Source organism: Amphiura filiformis, chromosome 19 (assembly GCF_039555335.1).
Source record: "Amphiura filiformis chromosome 19, Afil_fr2py, whole genome shotgun sequence".
Lineage (NCBI taxonomy): Eukaryota > Metazoa > Echinodermata > Ophiuroidea > Amphilepidida > Amphiuridae > Amphiura > Amphiura filiformis.
In genome coordinates this window covers 52,234,767-52,253,490 of record NC_092646.1, presented here as the reverse complement: position 1 = coordinate 52,253,490, position 18,724 = coordinate 52,234,767, and the positions used below count along the sequence as shown (strand labels likewise).

General features: G+C 38.1%; 2 protein-coding genes across 3 annotated transcripts in view; both read left to right on the top strand.

Moving 5' to 3' along the window:
- The window catches only part of LOC140141458 (uncharacterized), a 44,138-nt gene that overhangs the window by 2,131 nt on the left and 23,283 nt on the right, over positions 1-18,724 (top strand). The window contains exon 3 of one of the 2 annotated variants that reach the window (XM_072163324.1): positions 795-2,449. The exons of the other annotated variant lie outside the window; for it this stretch is intronic. Coding sequence (XP_072019425.1) covers positions 795-1,130 — 336 coding nt within the window. The 3' untranslated portion in view covers positions 1,131-2,449. Of the gene's footprint in view, positions 1-794; positions 2,450-18,724 lie in introns of those variants that run through there. 2 annotated transcript variants of the gene reach the window in all.
- On the top strand, positions 13,796-16,115 carry LOC140141644 (uncharacterized). Its single transcript, XM_072163555.1, has 2 exons — positions 13,796-13,813; positions 14,174-16,115. The coding sequence occupies exons 1-2, from the start codon at positions 13,796-13,798 to the stop codon at positions 14,969-14,971; spliced, it is 816 nt and encodes a 271-aa protein (XP_072019656.1). The 3' UTR covers positions 14,972-16,115.

The window sequence follows — 18,724 nt, the reverse complement described above, 5'->3', positions numbered from 1 at the left end:
TGTCCAGGAGAATTTAGGCCAATCTCCAATCGTTATCGATGCTGATGATCTGCGAGCGAATCCATCTTCAATTCTTCGACAGTATTGTCATCTGCTGGGACTGGGGTTCAAGGAGACAATTGTAAAATGGGAAGCTGGAGATAAAATTGTCGAAACGTGGATCGCGTCAAACAAGGTTGTGCAAGGGAACAAGATGAAAGAAGGTGGTGGGTTCTACGAAATAAATAAGAAAGAATATGGGCCGAAAGTCAAAATAGCAAGAGGATCTTTAGCAACTGCTGATTTGCTGACAGCTTCAATCCACCAATGGCATTGGTATGTTTTTTACCCATAACCGACCAACGTTGAAATTTGAGCTTGCATAAGCAGCCGTTTTTTCCACTACATTTCTTTTTCTCTTTTTTGATATATTGTTGGGAGGTCTTTTCAATAAAAATATTGCTTTTGTCCAGCTCAGACGTACATTATTTAGTTTATTATCAATTGGATTCTTGAATCTGTAAACTTTAAGAACAAACCATGCGTCAAAATCAACGTTATAGTATCAAATCCCTTCATGCCTAGCGGTACCGGAATAAAGAAGTTAAGTATTTAATTAGCCCTAGAAGTTGTGATGTAACAGGAATATTTACCAGAGCAAAGTATCTACAATATTCGCGAATTATTGTTTTAAAGACTTTTTGTTTATTTATTCATTTGTATATCTCGATTGTGTGGTTGGAAACAGGTGTACAGTGGCGTGCAAAAGAAACTTGAAAATAACTACCCACCCATGTATCTTGATTACATTTTAGGTTCAAATCATCAAGGAGCCAATATTCACAGCTAATAGCTTTGGTCCGGAGCGTAACGCAGCAGAAGATGACGAAATGCAGAAGGCATTCAATGAAGGCGTCGTTGCCCCAGAATTCCAAGCGGCAAAAGTGGATTTAGCTTTCGATGATAGCATAGCCACATTCAAGTGGGTCAAACAGATGTTGGAATCACCGTTTCCTGGCAAGTCTTTCGTTTTTGTCCACGACCAAGCTTACGGTCTACGATCAAACTATGACAACATTCCTCGTGGATATAAACACACATATCTTATACGTAATCCATATAGGCTATTTCCATCATGGAAGAAGGCTTAAGTGAAACTTATGCCATCGTTTATTGATAAACCATTCGCAGATATGCCAAGGTACTTAGTTCCGGAGAAGTTCGGCTATGGGGAGCTATACGATCTTATGGTCCATGTCCAGGAGAATTTAGGCCAATCTCCAATCGTTATCGATGCTGATGATCTGCGAGCGAATCCATCTTCAATTCTTCGACAGTATTGTCATCTGCTGGGACTGGGGTTCAAGGAGACAATTGTAAAATGGGAAGCTGGAGATAAAATTGTCGAAACGTGGATCGCGTCAAACAAGGTTGTGCAAGGGAACAAGATGAAAGAAGGTGGTGGGTTCTACGAAGATGCGTTTAAGAGTACGGAGTTTCATCCTCCAAGAGAATTACCATCTGAGAACAGATCGATCCTGATCTCCTGCCAGTGATCGATCAATGTATGCCGCTTTATGAAAAAATGTTTAGCATGCGAATTCGACCATGATAACATTTGATGCATGATGCATTCGCGGCTGGTGTGTAAGGGTTTTGGGTGATGGCATGGTAGTGGGTGAAAACCTCGCGTAGTTGTGTTTATATGTGCGTTTCTTTTCAGAACTATGTAAGGTCGCAGCCAGGATAGCGACTGTGGAATGTGGAGTGATGCGGACGGAAATATGGAAATGAAACGAGAAAGGAATCCCATGCATTTATTTTATTATATTTCATGACATTTTTGTTAACGTGGGACAGAGGTAGTAAATCTGGTGTATAATTCTCATGTGTGACTGGACACTACCGATAATCCTATTGCTGAAGAGGGTAATAAACTTCTACCTGTTTATATAGAATCCTTAAATAGTTCTTGTCTTTGTTTGCTTTGGTTAAACCCTGTTCAAGTGGTGGATAACAAAGCATTGTATTTTGTTTAGGTATGTATAACCAACAATTAACAATGAGAGGACATTCCTAAACCCCGTTGACTTGGGGATGATTTGAAATGACCACCAATTATGACTGTTTGATATTAATCACCAGAAATGTGGAAAAAGAGACACATGTAGAAACCAAAAGGTACAATTTTGTTGAAGGAACAGAGTTCAACAAACAATAACCCTGCTTCTGGATATCGTTTGAAGTCAAATGATATACCATTTTACATATCAAGCTTATGATATATATTTTCTAAACACGATATAAATCAAAATTGACCAGGGCCGACTTTACGGCTGATTCGTGGTGTCCAGTCACATATTACATTATTTATCAGGTACTTCATTGTTAGGGCTGTAAGGTAAAAAAAACTACTATTAAAATGTATTATAAAAGATCTTATGCTTTATTGTCTGGAGATAAAATTAGTCAGTGCATAGTAATACTTTAGTAGAAATATGGAACAAACAAAGAACGTTTGATAACATTCCGTGTTTAAAAACATTTGATATTAAAAAGTGTCCTGTTAAAACTCCTTATTACAAAATAACTTGTTTAGTAACATTTTAAAAGTTTTAAGAAGTTTGAGCTTTATTGTTTATTAAGTGTTATCCTTTGTTTTAACAGGGTCAAAAACTTGCTAGGATCTAAAGCTTGGCTGCTAGAAATAAGTGGTTTGAAAGGGTAAGGTAATGTAAGAGTTGAGATAATTTTGTTGCAGAAATTTATTATTTCACAATAGTTCAAATACTGTATGGTTTTACAAACACGATGTTGTATTGGTAACTAGACAATTGGAATAAGTAACCTGATGATGTGAGATGACTTTGGACGTAGCATGGTTTCAAAAATTCTTTAAAAGTGAGCTGCTGGAATTACAATGTAAATCTCTAGTTGTAACACTTTTTAAATATGCTAGGCGTTAAACCAAATTTTGTTATATACTATCTACATGTACCAAATTGTGAATACTCTCAATCATCTGGGAATCATACAATGAGAAAATAATTTCAATCTATTCAACCAGATTGATCCAAAACGTACCTTGGAGCAACCAACGTTGCGGTCAGTATAACATCACAACCCAGCTGAAGGTCAGTGGTACTGACCGCAATGTTGGTTGCTCCAAGGTACGTTTTGGATTAATCTGGTTGAATAGATTGAAATTATTCTCTCACTATCTACATGTACCTTTTCATATTTTGAAACCTATTCTTTTACACATCAAAAATGGTTTACAAGCTATTGCACTTTGAATATTTATCCAACGTATCCTATTTCTTATACCCCATGTTAACACCACGTTTAGCTTGTGGTTATATTATTTTATGTTATATATATTTATCAAACATCAACCTTTTATACTCTAATCTCAAACTAAACAGTGATGTTTAGCTATATAAAAATGTCGTTTAGCCTAATGGTAGAGCTGCAACGCTCTTTAAACACGCAGATGCACACGTTTGGAGGTGTTTTAGTACATTGGAGAAGTTTTTTTTTAGTACAATGTTACCCAGAATGTTCATGCCGAATTGAAATCGCTATGACTCTTTCGAGTAACAACCGTGCCAAAATGGGCTATTCCGGAAAAAAAGCAAACCCCCTATAGAGAAGCCCGGATTCCGGACATTTTGGCCAGTCGTGATTTTTGGAAATCCAGACTTTTAAAGTGTCCAAAGGCGAATAAATCCAGCAGAAAAGTAGCTAAAAATTGAGAGCGCGTTATGGATATTTCCGGGAGTTTCCCTTCATTTAATTGGATTTCCAAGTTTTTTCATTGGCAACTGGAATTCCAGTCGGTTTGAGAAAGCAGACTTGGAAATTTTATACCTTGGATCTACCTGGTAAAAATCTTGCGGCCGTCCGTAAAAAAGACAAGTTTTACGGGTGTATTACTTGTTATTTGTTTTACGGGTGTATTACTTGTTATTTGTATGCGGGTGATATGCAAATTCAAATTGAAATACAAGTGGCTCCCCCGCACCTTTGTTCCATAACCATTAGGGTATAGGACATTTTTTGTTTTTGATATAGCCCCCGAATGAAATGTATTTAATTATGTTTGTACTCACTCTGGTAGCATTGTGTGTGAATTTTAGTAAATAGAGGCTATTCTTTTTTATGGGCATTTTAGTGTCTAAAATGGCCCAAAATGAGGGTTTTTCAATATTGCCGTCCATTTCTAATCGTCACTCCCATAGGCTTTACATGTAAAATAAAAAGGTTCGTAAAAATTTAATAGCCTCTAGTAAGGATGTAAAATTCACACCAAATGCTTTTGAGTGATTACACAGATAATTAAATACTTTTCATTCGGGGGCTATGTGGATTTTTTTAATGTATTCTTTGTACAATGACATTTCACAATAAAATGTCCATTGGAAACAAAGGTGCCCGGCCTTGGCGGCCTTGACGCAGTTAGTATTTCATTTCATTTAGGAGGGCAACCGGGGTTAAACATAATAAATGATGGGCAAGCATTGTTTATGCTGTTTGGGTTCAGCGCATCAACACCCTCGTCGCACTGGGCGACACGGGGGTGTCTGATATGAGGAGTCTTGGGAATTTGCTTGGAATGTGTCCCCGGAACAGTGGCGTAGAATTCTTTTTGACATGGGGGAGATGAGGTTGGAAAAATTGCCTTGGAGTATAGTGAATCCAGCTCCTTTTGGCGACAAAAGAAGTTTATGGTACAAATGCGCGCGCCTAATTTACTGTTTTTCATTTGGGGGGGCAAGCAGGGGCAAGGTTCAAATCGGCGGGGGGCTGCTCCTCTAGCTTCGCCACTGATACAATCACTGGATATGCGTTTCAAACACTATATTTACCTTCCCAAGTTACTACACATCTTACATGGAACAATAAATCATCCTTACATGAACATGTGCATGGGATATGTGTTGTCGCTATCCAATACCAAAGTTAAAAGTCCAGTGATGGTGCATTCACTGGACTTTTAACTTTGGTATTGTATAGCGACCACACATATCTCATGCACATGCTCGTGTTTAGTAGCCTGCACAAATTACAATATTTGGAACAACATATCAGCCATGCATGATACTGGACTGTACAATTTCATTACATTCAATCTAAGCTTGAACTCCGGATTTCATCCTTGCATGATGGTACATTGAATAAACTTCAGAATCTGCCAATTTTGAAAGTGGGTCAAAATGCATTATCATTCATAAGTGACAAAACCTTCAGTGCACTAAAACAACCTTACTTATCTGTATTTAGAAAGAAACTTCTTGAAGACTTTCCCAGGTTCCCATTTCAAGATCCTATATCCTGCATACACTTAAACTCAGTTGGCAAAACGTATCGAGTCTCTGCATTTCATCTTAGATAGGGCTAGACAACTTCACAGTGTAGTTTTGTATTCAACAGAAGAAGAAACCAACAACACCGTCTTATTGAAAATAATGAACCTATCAACGTTGATGAGGAGAGGGACCTCATCCCTCGATATAATGTCTACGTCCCCATCATGAAACAAGTGCTGACGACTGGTACATGGAGAGCTACTACCCAATAAGGAGAGGAACATTTCAGACTTTACCTAAGGTGTCGGGACATGCGCATTGGCAGAACAAAGTTGATTGTAATAATATCTTCACATGCGAAGAAACCGCAAGGTTCTTGTTATGCTCTCACCGGCTCACCGCAATTTTTGAAGATAACTGGTGTATTAAAGAAGTAGATATGGCACGTGTTTGAGTACTGGAAGACAATCGAAATGTGATGATTCTGAATTCCTGATCATATTTCCCGGAAGAGATTCCATATAATAAAATTACATTGTTTTACGACATTCACTATGTAGCCTAAAATAGCCAACTCCTGTATTTCAAGAAAGTCAAGTATTTTCAACGAAAATTTAAAAGCTGCGTTGTGTGACCAAATGTAGTGTGAAAACTAGATTCTCAGTCATCTAGTCGTTAGAATCACAAGGTTTTGAATTAATGTTGACACTTTGAGACGGCTAGGTCTTACAAAGTGTGATATGACCAGCCCAGCGGGTCAGTTGCCTGATGAAGTCTGATGGTTTCAGACGCTACGTAGCAAGTTGCAAAAAATGTAAGTTCCAGTATTTGAAATAAATTCTGCTTTCCATGTATAATAGTCAAATATGACAACTTAGGGATATGCATGGAAAGCAGACTGAGCATAATGACACTAACTCATCTGTTGCAACGGTCCCACTTTTATATAGTATCAGATATTGCGCGTTTCCTACTACATTATACTCCATATTTTTACAAAATCGGTCCAAGATAAATACAGCCGAATGATATGAGAAATAAAACATTTTTTACGTCGTATATCTGATCCCGAACAGCCTTAAATAGTTACAGTGTTGTCTAAATTATCTGCGTTTTGTTTATTAGTAAAATAAATTACGTTTTGTGTAATCAGTGTTTATTATGGTATTTACTCGTTGTAGTGTCTTTTTTTTATTTTTATGTTTCATAAAAAAAACCACAACAACAACAACAACAACAACAACAACAACAACAACAACAACAAAAAAAAAAAAATTGCAGGGAATTGGTACAAATCACACGGATCACGAGTTTCACGTTGAACTTTGCTATCTTGAAATGACTTCTTTTGTAGTTTTATGGGTGTGTGGTATTTGGAGCGGAAAATCCAATCAATCACATTATGCTTTACGTATTCTGTATATCAGTGTTGGCAGCCAAACGAGAAAAAAAGGAACATCAATTGCTGCAAGTTTTAGTGTCGTAAAGCAGGTAAAATTTTCATAAATTTATCTTTGATCTCCAAAATGAGCGACATTTTAGTCATTATATGAGGCTAATATGAGACTAAAAGGCAAAAATTGATTAGATTTTTCTTCACAACAGTGATATAGTACACGTACCTACAACATGACAGTCAGATGTATATCGGTATCACTACACCTTTGCATAGAAATTAAAATTGGCCTAAAATGGAGTTTTTTTCAGGTCAAAAACTGACCAAAGGCTAATCGCCAACTTTTGTTTCTCCACCATGTCCACTGTATAGCACCCTTTGGTAAATGGAAATTGTTCAAATCTTATATTGGTTGTAAACACTGTCGTGGGCAAAAAGTGGATGTGGGGGTGGGGGTGGGTTGTGGTGGAGGGGGTTGTGGCTGACATTTTGCGAGCGGTTCATAAACTATTTCTACATGTTCTATTATGCACTAGACCATGTGAGTGTTGAGTACGCAGAGCGCGAAAAACACAAGTAACGTTGGTGTCTACGTATGGTCACTTGCGTCTAACTACCATGCATATACCCGAAAGTCATTTGCATTTATTATGGAGGGCAGCATTAACCGTCCGGAATGAGTAACGTGTAATTGTGGGCATAGAAGCCCTCGAGTTTTGTTGTAATATTTCAATTGTTGTATTACTTCAATTCACCTTATTCATTGAACAGCCAAAGGACATCACGTTTCATCAGAATGGATGAAATCAGTAACGAACCTAAACTGAGAATATTTCTTTGGACAGCACCAAGATCTTTGGCGACCGTCTTCATCAAGTGTACGAGTTTCGCTGAAGGGGTGAGTTCATTTAACACTACTTTACGCCTATATAATCGTCTTAAGATGCGCGTATACCCGTCATGCCTAACTGTTCTCATGTGATAGAAGGAATATCTAAATGGAGTGATGTATCCTAGCGGTATCGAAATAAAATGTAAATCGCTAATTAACCGTAGAAGTGGTGATGTAACTGGGCTATTTATTAGCCTAGCAAAGTGTCTACACTAATCGCGAATTATTATCCTAAATACTTCTTTTTTATTTATTCTTTACATATCTCGCAGTAGCGTGCAAAAAAACTTAAAAATAACTTTCCATCTTGATTTCATTTTAGGTTCAAATCATCAAGGGGCTGATTAACGCAGCACATAAATTTGGTCCAGAGTGCAACGCAGCAGAAGATGACGAATGGCATAAAACATTCAAAGAAGGCATCCTTTCCCCAGAATCACAAGCAGCAAAAGTGGCTTTGGCTTTCGATGAAAGCAAAGCTACATTCCAGTGGGTCAAACAGATGTTGGAATCACCATTTCCTGGCAAGTCCTTCGTTTTCGTTCACGACCAAGCTTACTGTCTACGATCCAATTATGACAACATACCACGTGGATATAACCACACATTTCTTATACGTAATCCATATAGGCTATTTCCATCATGGAAGAAGGCTTATGTGAAACTGATGCCATCGTTTGTTGATAAACCATTCACAGACATGCCAAAGTACTTAGTTCCGGAGATGTTCGGCTTTGGTGAGCTATTCGATCTTATGGTCCATATCCAGGAAAATTTAGGCCAATCTCCGATAGTCATCGATGCTGATGATCTGCAAGCGAATCCAGCGTCAGTTCTGCGACAATATTGTCATCTCCTGGGTGTGGAGTTCAAAGAGTCAATGCTACAATGGGAAGCGGGAGATAAGATTGTCGACACTTGGATTGCGTCTGAATCGTTTCTGCAAGGGAACAATATGGAAGAAGGTGGTGGGTTCTATGAAGATGCGTTAAAGAGTACGGAGTTTTATCCTCTAATGAGAAAATGTATAGCATGCGAATTCGACCATAATGGAAGAATATTATTCTTATCGAGAAACTTGAAAACAATCACCGAGGATTCATTCATGTGGTTACGATTATCATACTACTAATAAGTCCAACTTTTGTTTTATCTCCCTCTGCACAGTGTCATCGCCCCGATATCTTCATGGCAGAAATCGCCATGGTAGGTTGAATCCACAGCCACGCATGGCCATTTTGTTCCGACCTTTGAGACGCATAATGAGCCGAGGGACATCCAACTAAAGCTACTGACAATAGCCTGGTATTTGACATCTCCGTGTGTGAGTGAGCATGCATACGCCATGATGAGGTCAATGGTCATCTGCTTTTAGACTGCCTCTACGGGTGTAGGTGCAGCTAGCCTACGCTGCGCTATAGTTCGGCACATATAAAATCTCAATATTTTGTCAGGTTTTAAGTTCAAAACGCACGTTTCTTTCTCAAGACGCTAGCTAACGACTGTCATATCCGTTGAACACATATATACAAGTGCAAGGAACAAAATCTGGCTTCTTTAGACTGAATCAATTACGGGAGATATTCATCATTTTCTACCCCGGTATCCAAATATTTATCGTCTGAATATCAAATCGTGCATAGCACATTCACGTGTATCGATCCCGGGTATTCATTTCAGTGTCTCTGCTGTATAATGTAATTATTAACCGGGCGATGTCGGTGTGCTCTGTTGCGCCAGAGCCAGTATTTTAAGTAGTTTATGTCACTAAACAGTTCATTGCCTCTGACAATACTAACTCTTTGCACTGGCTAATGGATTACATTATTCATTCCTGAGGGTAGGATTCATAGGTATTATTTATCTTACGATTTCTTTTTATATGTGAGTCTGTCTGTTCGCCCTTATTCGCGGAACTGACAGGTCGCACAGCCCTCAAATTTGGTGAGTAGGTGCGACTTGGTCCAAGCCAGAGCAAGTTTGCATTTGTTATGTCATCCAAGGTCAAAGGTCAGGTCAAATTTAAAGTAGCCACGTCTTTCTTATTGTTTCACAAAAAAATATGCATGCATCTTTAATACTAGTTATTTGATTATTTTCTATGTTTTTGGGTCCTTTTAATCCTCATTGTTTGTATGTGCAATAGGAATGCTGGAGCGAGGGTTCCTGCCATTCCGTGGTGTATTCTCTTTTTCTGGTCTGGCGCAATCAGTCGCTCCGGTATCTCTGTTTCTTGGAAAATATTTGAGTATCTTATGGTATATATCCAGGAGAATTTAGGCCAATCTCCAATCGCTATCGATGCTGATGACCTGCACCGTCGTCAGTTCTGCGATAATATGTGGCCGTACGCTATGAATGAGCCGTAAAGTCGGCAAATTGTATTCTGATTTACAGTGTAAAATGTGCGTGAAGGTCGTATCCATAGGTACCTCAATTTGTTGCGATATGTTTCTCATTTGATAGCGCGAGTCAAACACCGTTTAAACCAATAAATAATCCTGTTGATGAAGAGGATAATAGCCTTCTACCTATTTCTATAGAATCCTGTTCAAGTGGTTGGTTACAAAGCTTTGTATTTTGTCTAGGTATGTATAACCAACAATTAACAACCGCATATTATGACTGTTTGATATTTATTGCCAGCAATGTGGAAAAAGAGACACCTATAGAACCGTAAAAGGGTACCATTTTATTGAAGGAGCAGAGTTCTACTTCTGAATATCGTTTGAAGTCAAATGATGTACCATTTAAAGCTTATGGTATATATTTTCTAAAACCGAAATAAAACAAAATTGACCGGGCCAACTTTACGGCTGATTCGTAGTGTACGGTCTTATATTTTCATATCCTGGGAGTAGAGTTCAAAGATTCAATGCTACGATGGTAAGCTGGAGATAAGATCGTCGACACGTGGATCGCGTCCAAGAAGATTCTGCTAAGGAACAACTGATGAAAGAAGGCGGGTACTATGAACAGATGAAGATGCGTTTTTAAAAAAGTACTTATTTTTATTATTATTTTTATTACTATTGATTTGCTGGTATTTGTAGTTTGACTCAGAGGCGGATTTAAGGGAAGAAGCTCTGTAACCAAAGTAACTCGGTCCTTCCAGAGTGGCGGATCCGGATTAGTTCTACTGGAAAAATTGCAAAACGAGTCAAAAATGTCATGGTATTTTATAACTTTTCTTGTATTTTTGTATACACAAAAAAAAAAAAACGACAGCAAGTTAAATTATAGTGAAAGTTACGCATGAGACGATAATTTGTATAATATATTCACTAATAGTAATGATCGTCTCCTGACATGTTGCAACAAAACACAACACAAACTTAATGGGGCTTACAAAAAGAAAGTTCGTAAAATTTCACTGAAAGTCATACTGCATTTACTGTCTGTTTTCCTATACACAATACACAGAGCTCTCACAATTCACGCGTGACCTCTACAAGTAGTGTATGTTAGAAGTATAGGCAATTGCATAGTTAATGCCACTGTGTGAAAAATAACCGGCCAATATTAAAAGTATTCTCTGAAATTCTAGAAAATATAGTTTTGTAACATGTCCTAAATGTTTAGCTTATTTAGGTGTTTGGAAATATTCGCACTTTTGTGTTTTAGGAAGGATATATTAACGACAGCTTTTAATGGGGTTTAAGTCCTGCAAAGGTCGTGGTGAATTCTACTGTAGACATGACTGCATCATGTATAAGGGAAGCGTTTCATAGCTCTCTTTATTTCTATTTTTAATCAGAAATTAGAATAATCCACAAACTTTAGAAACCTGCAAAACTAATTTCTTCAGTTATATCTGGTATTTTGTTCCATTTTTTTTTTTTTATACCGGTACGTAAATTAACTCGTCTAGTTGTATGTTGTTTTATAATGACAAATGAGGAATTGCTTGGCCACTTATAAACTTTCAACCGATCCAACGCTTTTAATCAATATTTGGTTAACCATAGTAAACAGTTCTGACACAAACTTACCAAAGTCTGTATCAAACCATTTTAGTCACGGTTGCCAACCTACATTGTACTGTTTGCACACCTTACCAGCAAAATAACTGGGAACTCAATGCTGCCATGCCTTTAAGGTTCAATAAGCAATTTTATTCATGTTTAAAAATAAAACCAACTAACCTCTAAACTTATGTTGCAAATTTTAATACAATCACTGGATATGCGTTTCAAACACCACAGTGCATGAGCATTTACCTTCCCAAGTTGCAACACAGCTTACCTGCAACAATATATCATCCACTGGGACTGCGGCTATCACGAACATACTAGGAACGACGAGCGTCAGGACCGACACAAACTGGCTGTGTAGAACGAGGCTAGTTTTGGATGTGAACGTGACTTTAACCCGCAATCTCTCTACTAACTCATTTGTTGCAACGGTCCCAATATTATATAGTATCAGATATTGCGCATTTCTTACTACATTATGAGTGGCGGCCCCTGAAACATTGTCAGAACTCTTGCCCCCTATTTCAGATATTGCGCATTTCCTACCAGTAAAACCCCAAAATTACAAAACTGCCACCTTTTTGCGGTTATTTTACGCAAAATTTGTTGATTTTGTGCCCCCTGAAATTCACTTTGCCCCCTCAATGCCCCCCCCCCGAAAAAAATTCCTGGCGCCGCCACTGTATATTATACACCATTATTTTTTACTAAATCGGCCAAAATAAATGCAACAGATATGAGAAATAAAACATTTTGCTTGCGTCGTATATCTGATCCGGAGCAGCCTTAAATAGTTGCAGTGTTGTCTAACTTATTATCTGCTATTTGTTTATTAGTAATATAATTTTTTATTAGTAATCAGTTTTATTATGATCACCAGTTTCACTTTGAACTTTGCCATCTTGAGAAATAAATTTTGTACTAAGTTTTATGGGTATTTGGTATTTGGAGCGGAAAATCCAATCAATCACGTTATGCTTTACGTATTCCATATATCAGTGTGTATGACATTGGCAGCCAAACGAGAAAAAAGGAACATTAATTGCTGCAAGTTGTAGTGTCGTAAAGCAGGTAAAATTTTCATAAATTTATCTTTGATCTCCAAAATGAGCGACATTTTAGTCATTATATGAGGCCGATATGAGACCAAATACACAAAGGCAAAAATTGATTAGATTTGTTCTCCACAACAGTGATATAGTGCACGTACCTACAACATGGAAGTCAGATGTATATCGGTATCACTACACCTTTGCATAGACTGGTTAACAAAGTTCTTTGTATCTGATCCAGAATGTTCACTTACTTGTGTACGTTTCAACAACACCTGTTGTCTTTATCAACACTTGATGGGTAGTGACTGCTATTGGCAACCGACGCTAGAAGTAGTTCCAGCGTTGATCAACAGGTGTTGTAGATACGTACACAAATAAGTGAACATTCTGGATCAGATACAAAGAACGTTGTTAACCAGTTTACTATTAATACCGATCCTGATGAATCTGTTCAATCAACCTTTGTATAGAAATTTAAATTGGCCTAAAATGGAGTTATTTTAGGTCAAAAACTGACCAAAGGCTAATCACAAATGTTTGTAACTTTTGTTTCTCCACTGTATAGCACCCGTTGATAAATGGAAATTGGTCAAATCTTATATTGGTTGTAAACACTGTCGTGAGCAAAACGTGGATGTGGGTGGTGGGGTGGGGGTGCTGTGGTTGGAGGGGATTGTGGCTGACATTTTGTGAGCGGTTCGTAAACCATTTCTACATGTTCTATTATGCACCAGACCATGTGAGTGTTGAGTGCACAGCGCGTAAAACGCAAGTAACGTTGGTGTGTATACATGGTCACTTGTGTCTAACTAACTGTTTAAGTGACCATGCATATACCCGAAAGTTATTTGCAGTTATGGAGGGCAGCATTAACCGTCCATTTGTTGCTGGAATGAGCAACGTGTGATTGTGGACATAGATGGTTCTGGTTTTAAGCCCTCGAGTTTTGTTGTAATATTTCAATTGTTGTATTACTTCAATTCACCTTATTCATTGAACAGCCAAAGGAAATCACGTTTCATCAGAATGGATGAAATCAGTAACGAACCTAAACTGAGAATATTTCTTTGGACAGCACCAAGATCTTTGGCGACCGTCTTCATCAAGTGTATGAGTTTCGCTGAAGGGTGAGTTCATTTAACACTACTTTACGCCTATATATATCGTCTTAAGATGCGCGTATACCCGTCATGCCTAACTGTTCTCAGGTGATAGAAGGAATATCTAAATGGAGTGATTTATCCTAGCGGTATCGGAATAAAGATGTAAATCGCTAATTAACCGCAGAAGTGGTGATGTAACTGGGATATTTATTAGCCTAGCAAAGTGTCTACACTAATCGCGAATTATTGTCCTAAAGACGTTTTTCATTTTATTTATTCTTTACATATCTCGATTTTGCGTTTGGAAACGGGTGCACAATGGGCCTCAAGGAAGAACAGATGATTAATTGTGTTTTCAACTGATTGAGTGTCCCAGGTTAAAGAAGAAATAAATCAAACAAACAAACAGTAGCGTGCAAAAGAAGGTAAACTTAAAAATAACTTTCCATCTTGATTTCATTTTAGGTTCAAATCATCAAGGGGCTGATTAACGCAGCACATAAATTTGGTCCAGAGTGCAACGCAGCAGAAGATGACGAATGGCATAAAACATTCAAAGAAGGCATCCTTTCCCCAGAATCACAAGCGGCAAAAGTGGCTTTGGCTTTCGATGAAAGCATAGCTACATTCCAGTGGGGCAAACAGATGTTGGAATCACCATTTCCTGGCAAGTCCTTCGTTTTCGTTCACGACCAAGCTTACTGTCTACGATCCAATTATGACAACATACCACGTGGATATAAACACACATATCTTATACGTAATCCATATAGGCTATTTCCATCATGGAAGAAGGCTTATGTGAAACTGATGCCATCGTTTGTTGATAAACCGTTCACAGACATGCCAAAGTATTTAGTTCCGGAGATGTTCGGCTTTGGTGAGCTATACGATCTTATGGTCCATATCCAGGAAAATTTAGGTCAATCTCCAATCGTCATCGATGCTGATGATCTGCAAGCGAATCCATCGTCAGTTCTGCGACAATATTGTCATCTCCTGGGTGTGGAGTTCAAAGAGTCGATGCTACAATGGGAAGCTGGAGATAAGATTGTCGACACGTGGATTGCGTCTAAAACGTACCTGCAATGGAGCAAGATGGAAGAAGGCGGTGGGTTCTACGAAGATGCGTTTAAGAGCACGGAGTTTCATCCTCCAAAAGAATTGCCATCTCGAGAACAAATTGACCCTGATCTCCTACCAGTGATCCATCAATGTATACCGCTTTATGAGAAAATGTATAGCATTCGAATTCGACCATAATGGAAGAATACATTTTTATTGAGAAACTTAAAAACAAATCACTGGGGATTTTTATGGTTACGATTATCATACTATATACTAATAAGTCTAACTTTTTATCTCCCTCTGTGGCTCCAGAGCCAGTATTTTAAGTAGTTTATGTCACTAAACAGTTCATTGCCTCTGACAATACTAACTCTTGGCACTGGCTAATGGATTACATTAATCGTTCCTTACGGTAGTTTTCACAGGAATTATTTATCTTAAGATTTTGATATGTGAGTTTGTCTGTTCGCCTTTATTCCTGGACCTGACAGGTCGCATGACCGTCAAATTTGGTGAGAAGGTGCGACTTGGTCCATGATCCAAGCCAGAGCAAGTTTGCATTTGTTATTTTATCCAAGGTCAAAGGTCAGGTCAAATTTAAAGTAGCTAAGATCTTATGGACATATCCATTTAGGCCAATCTCCAATCGCCATCGATGCTGATGATCTGCAAGCGAATCCATCGTCATTTATGCGACAATAAAGAATACCTACGAAGCGCTGGTATCTACTTTCAAAAGAGGCTCCTGGTGCTATTTATGACCATGGACCAGATCGTGTCACATAATACTTGTGCTGCAGTAGTATGGGAGCCTTTTTGTAACACAGAAATGTTGTTCTACACAAGTATTACATGTAGTGACCAGAATATGGTGAAATGTTACTTATCATGCTTATATCACTAGATAAGAATTAAACTTAAATGAAGTGATATATTTTTAAACTACTTTTTGCTTTTTGTAGGGTTGGATTTACTTTTTTAGGGGCCTTGGGCCAGTCCAAAATATGGAGGCCCAACTCATCGTAAGGAAGGCATTTCCAATCTAGTGGCCAAGTTCTGGTTTAGGATCGACATTACAATTTAGAGCTAGTAGAGCATAAATTTGACATAGGACATTTGCGAAGCGCGCAACAAAATGTCAATTTCAGACTATTTTAGCCCAGAATTAAAGTAAAATTTGTTCCATAACTGCCCAATTTTACCCTATTTTAGCCAAAACGTATGCCCAAGCACATCTGGCCCAATGGTAAATCGGGTGCTGACTTGCTAAGCAGTGTTGCTATAATTATTCAAGCAAAACACACAGCACAAAATCGTTACCTGTTTGCTATTACAGTTGACATCCATATACACCAAGACATGATCAGTTGGTTTTATTTTTAAACATGAATAAAATTGTTTATTGAACCTCAAAGGCATGGCATAATTGAATTTCCAATTTTGATGGCAAGGTCACGGTGTGCAAACAATACAATGTAGTTTGGCAACCGTGACTAAAATGGCATGATATAGACTTTGGTAAATTTAAGTCAGAATCAATGAACCGTGATCATGCTCTATGAACTGACACTAAGGGAGTGTTAACAAATACTTTGGTGTGGAGGGGGGGTGGTGAAATATCGGCTTCTGACATCAACACATTGATCACACTAACAAACTGAACTGGCCTCCCCTTTCACTGAATAGGGGAAGCGGCCTACGTTATAACTTGATAGGGGCCTACAGTTCAGCGATCAGAAAGATACCTCTCAGGTTAAACTCGAAGGTGACCTGTGATACAACAACATCACCCGCTTCACAGGTCAATGAACATTTACCGCCAGAAGATCAGTAGGGCTGATGATGCGTTCAGGATCGAACGTGAAAATTTTCCATTCAAAAACGTAAGTCCAGTTGCCTAGATTGTAGTCTAAATATTATTATAATAATACAAATATTTTCCCTACCAGGGGTGACATTCCTCGTAAGTCCCGGGTCAATATTCGTATTTTGGGTCTTTTCTACTATTCAATATCTCGCAAAGTTTCTGGGGTCACATGAACCACAATACGCTGCCGAAGCCCCGTGGTTCAGCTATGGTGCAGTAACCGCTCTAGTTTTTCGTAGTCTTGGGCCTATTATTTTGTAACGCTAAAATATCACGACCCGGGCGGGATGAGACCAACTGCAACTGCTTTTATACTCACCCATGAAACCAAAATCAGAAAAAGCGTTAATGATATCAGCAGTATCAGCACTCCCTGGCGCAAAATTCAGGCCGAAGAGCGCCATCGCAAATTTAATTGCTTGCTCAGGTTCTGAAGTGATTTTACATTACATCGCTGAGCGACGAGCGATTTCATTTTAGCAAATGAAGCAGAGCATTTTATTTGTATTGGGAAAAGGACGCTATATCATTGGTTAACTACTAATCGCTTGTCGCTCACAGTAGAGTATAAGTTCAACTTCACTTATGCGCTGGCCTCGATGTCCACATGCTCGCAGCTATAGTGCATGAGCATGGCACTAAATATGTACCAAATAACAGCGCTGAAATCGCTTCTATTTCTTGCATTTGATCTCGACAACAAAGTTGACTGGATTTGGAACTAAAATTTAGGTGTTAAAATGAGATAATATGATTTAGTGCGGCATATTGAGTTGTACGTAACATCGACCTACTCTCCAGTGTGACAGATGCATGGATGGCCGATCATTCCGTCTGTAGTGTATTATGATAAGGATAATGAACTGAGTGCAATGCATTCGTCAAGATAATCGCACGCGCCGTGGAGTTATTGCATTGCTCGAGAGCCGATAGGCTCAAGAGCTAAATGCAATAACTCCATGGCAAGTGCAATTATCTTGACGAATGCATTTGCACGAGTACATTATCCTTCATACACTTTGAGTGTAGGCCTATTAAAACAATAGGCAATATTAATTGCTGCATTCATTATATTAGTTTTAATATTAGGGAAAATATCTTACATTTTAAAAAACACCGTCAGGACATTGACCAGCTACGTAGCATTTAACTGGTAAAAAAAATCAATCCCTGTATAAGTTAGCTATCAATGGTATCGATTGCGCCATACGTCATACTTTAGTAACTTATTCACGCATGGTTTGTAACCAATTGACTTTATGTTGTGATCATTTAGAGCACTGAACCAGTTCACCTGGAAACGATCGATTTAGATGTCCGACTAGTACTACGGTGAATATCAACTGGACTTTTATAATATAGCTCTTTTAAAATCTACTTATATTAAAACACACGACATTGGGATTTAACAATTTGTTCAGTATTATCATAGGCCTTCAAACACATGTGTTTGAAGGCCTATGATATTATAAAGCATGATCATGATATTATGCGCTAGTGTGTGTTTCCCGGGCCCGGCTATGTTATTTTAGATATAGGCCTACATGTATTTCATTTGTAAAATGCTGAATATTTTGCAATGGTGTCATCTTGTATAATTATGATCCACCTGTTTTTGGCCCTTTTTAATTAATAAAAGCTCGATTATTCTCATTTGATGTTTGATTTATTTGAGGTCATTAATCAATGATATTGCACTATTATAGAACACCGTTTGTAACTATACCATTTTAACACCACAGAATGTATATTCGTACTTTTTTGATGGTATCGAACAGACAATTATATAGTTATGTGACCTCTGTGTCGAAAGCGTCACCTAACTCTACTATATGGTTATGTGAAAGTAGTATTTCTAGTATTTGAGCGTGCACGTATTATCTAGAATCTATTGTTTAGCGTGCAGGTTTTAGATAATGCATTGTTTAGCGTGCAGGTTTATATAATTTGGGCTGTGAAGGGTAGTTCGCGAAAATAATGCACGGGAGAAGAATACATAACGATGAATAGAAACGGGCACTAGAAGTGTATGATATCATACACATTGTATAATCCCATATACAAATTCACTTGCTGACATT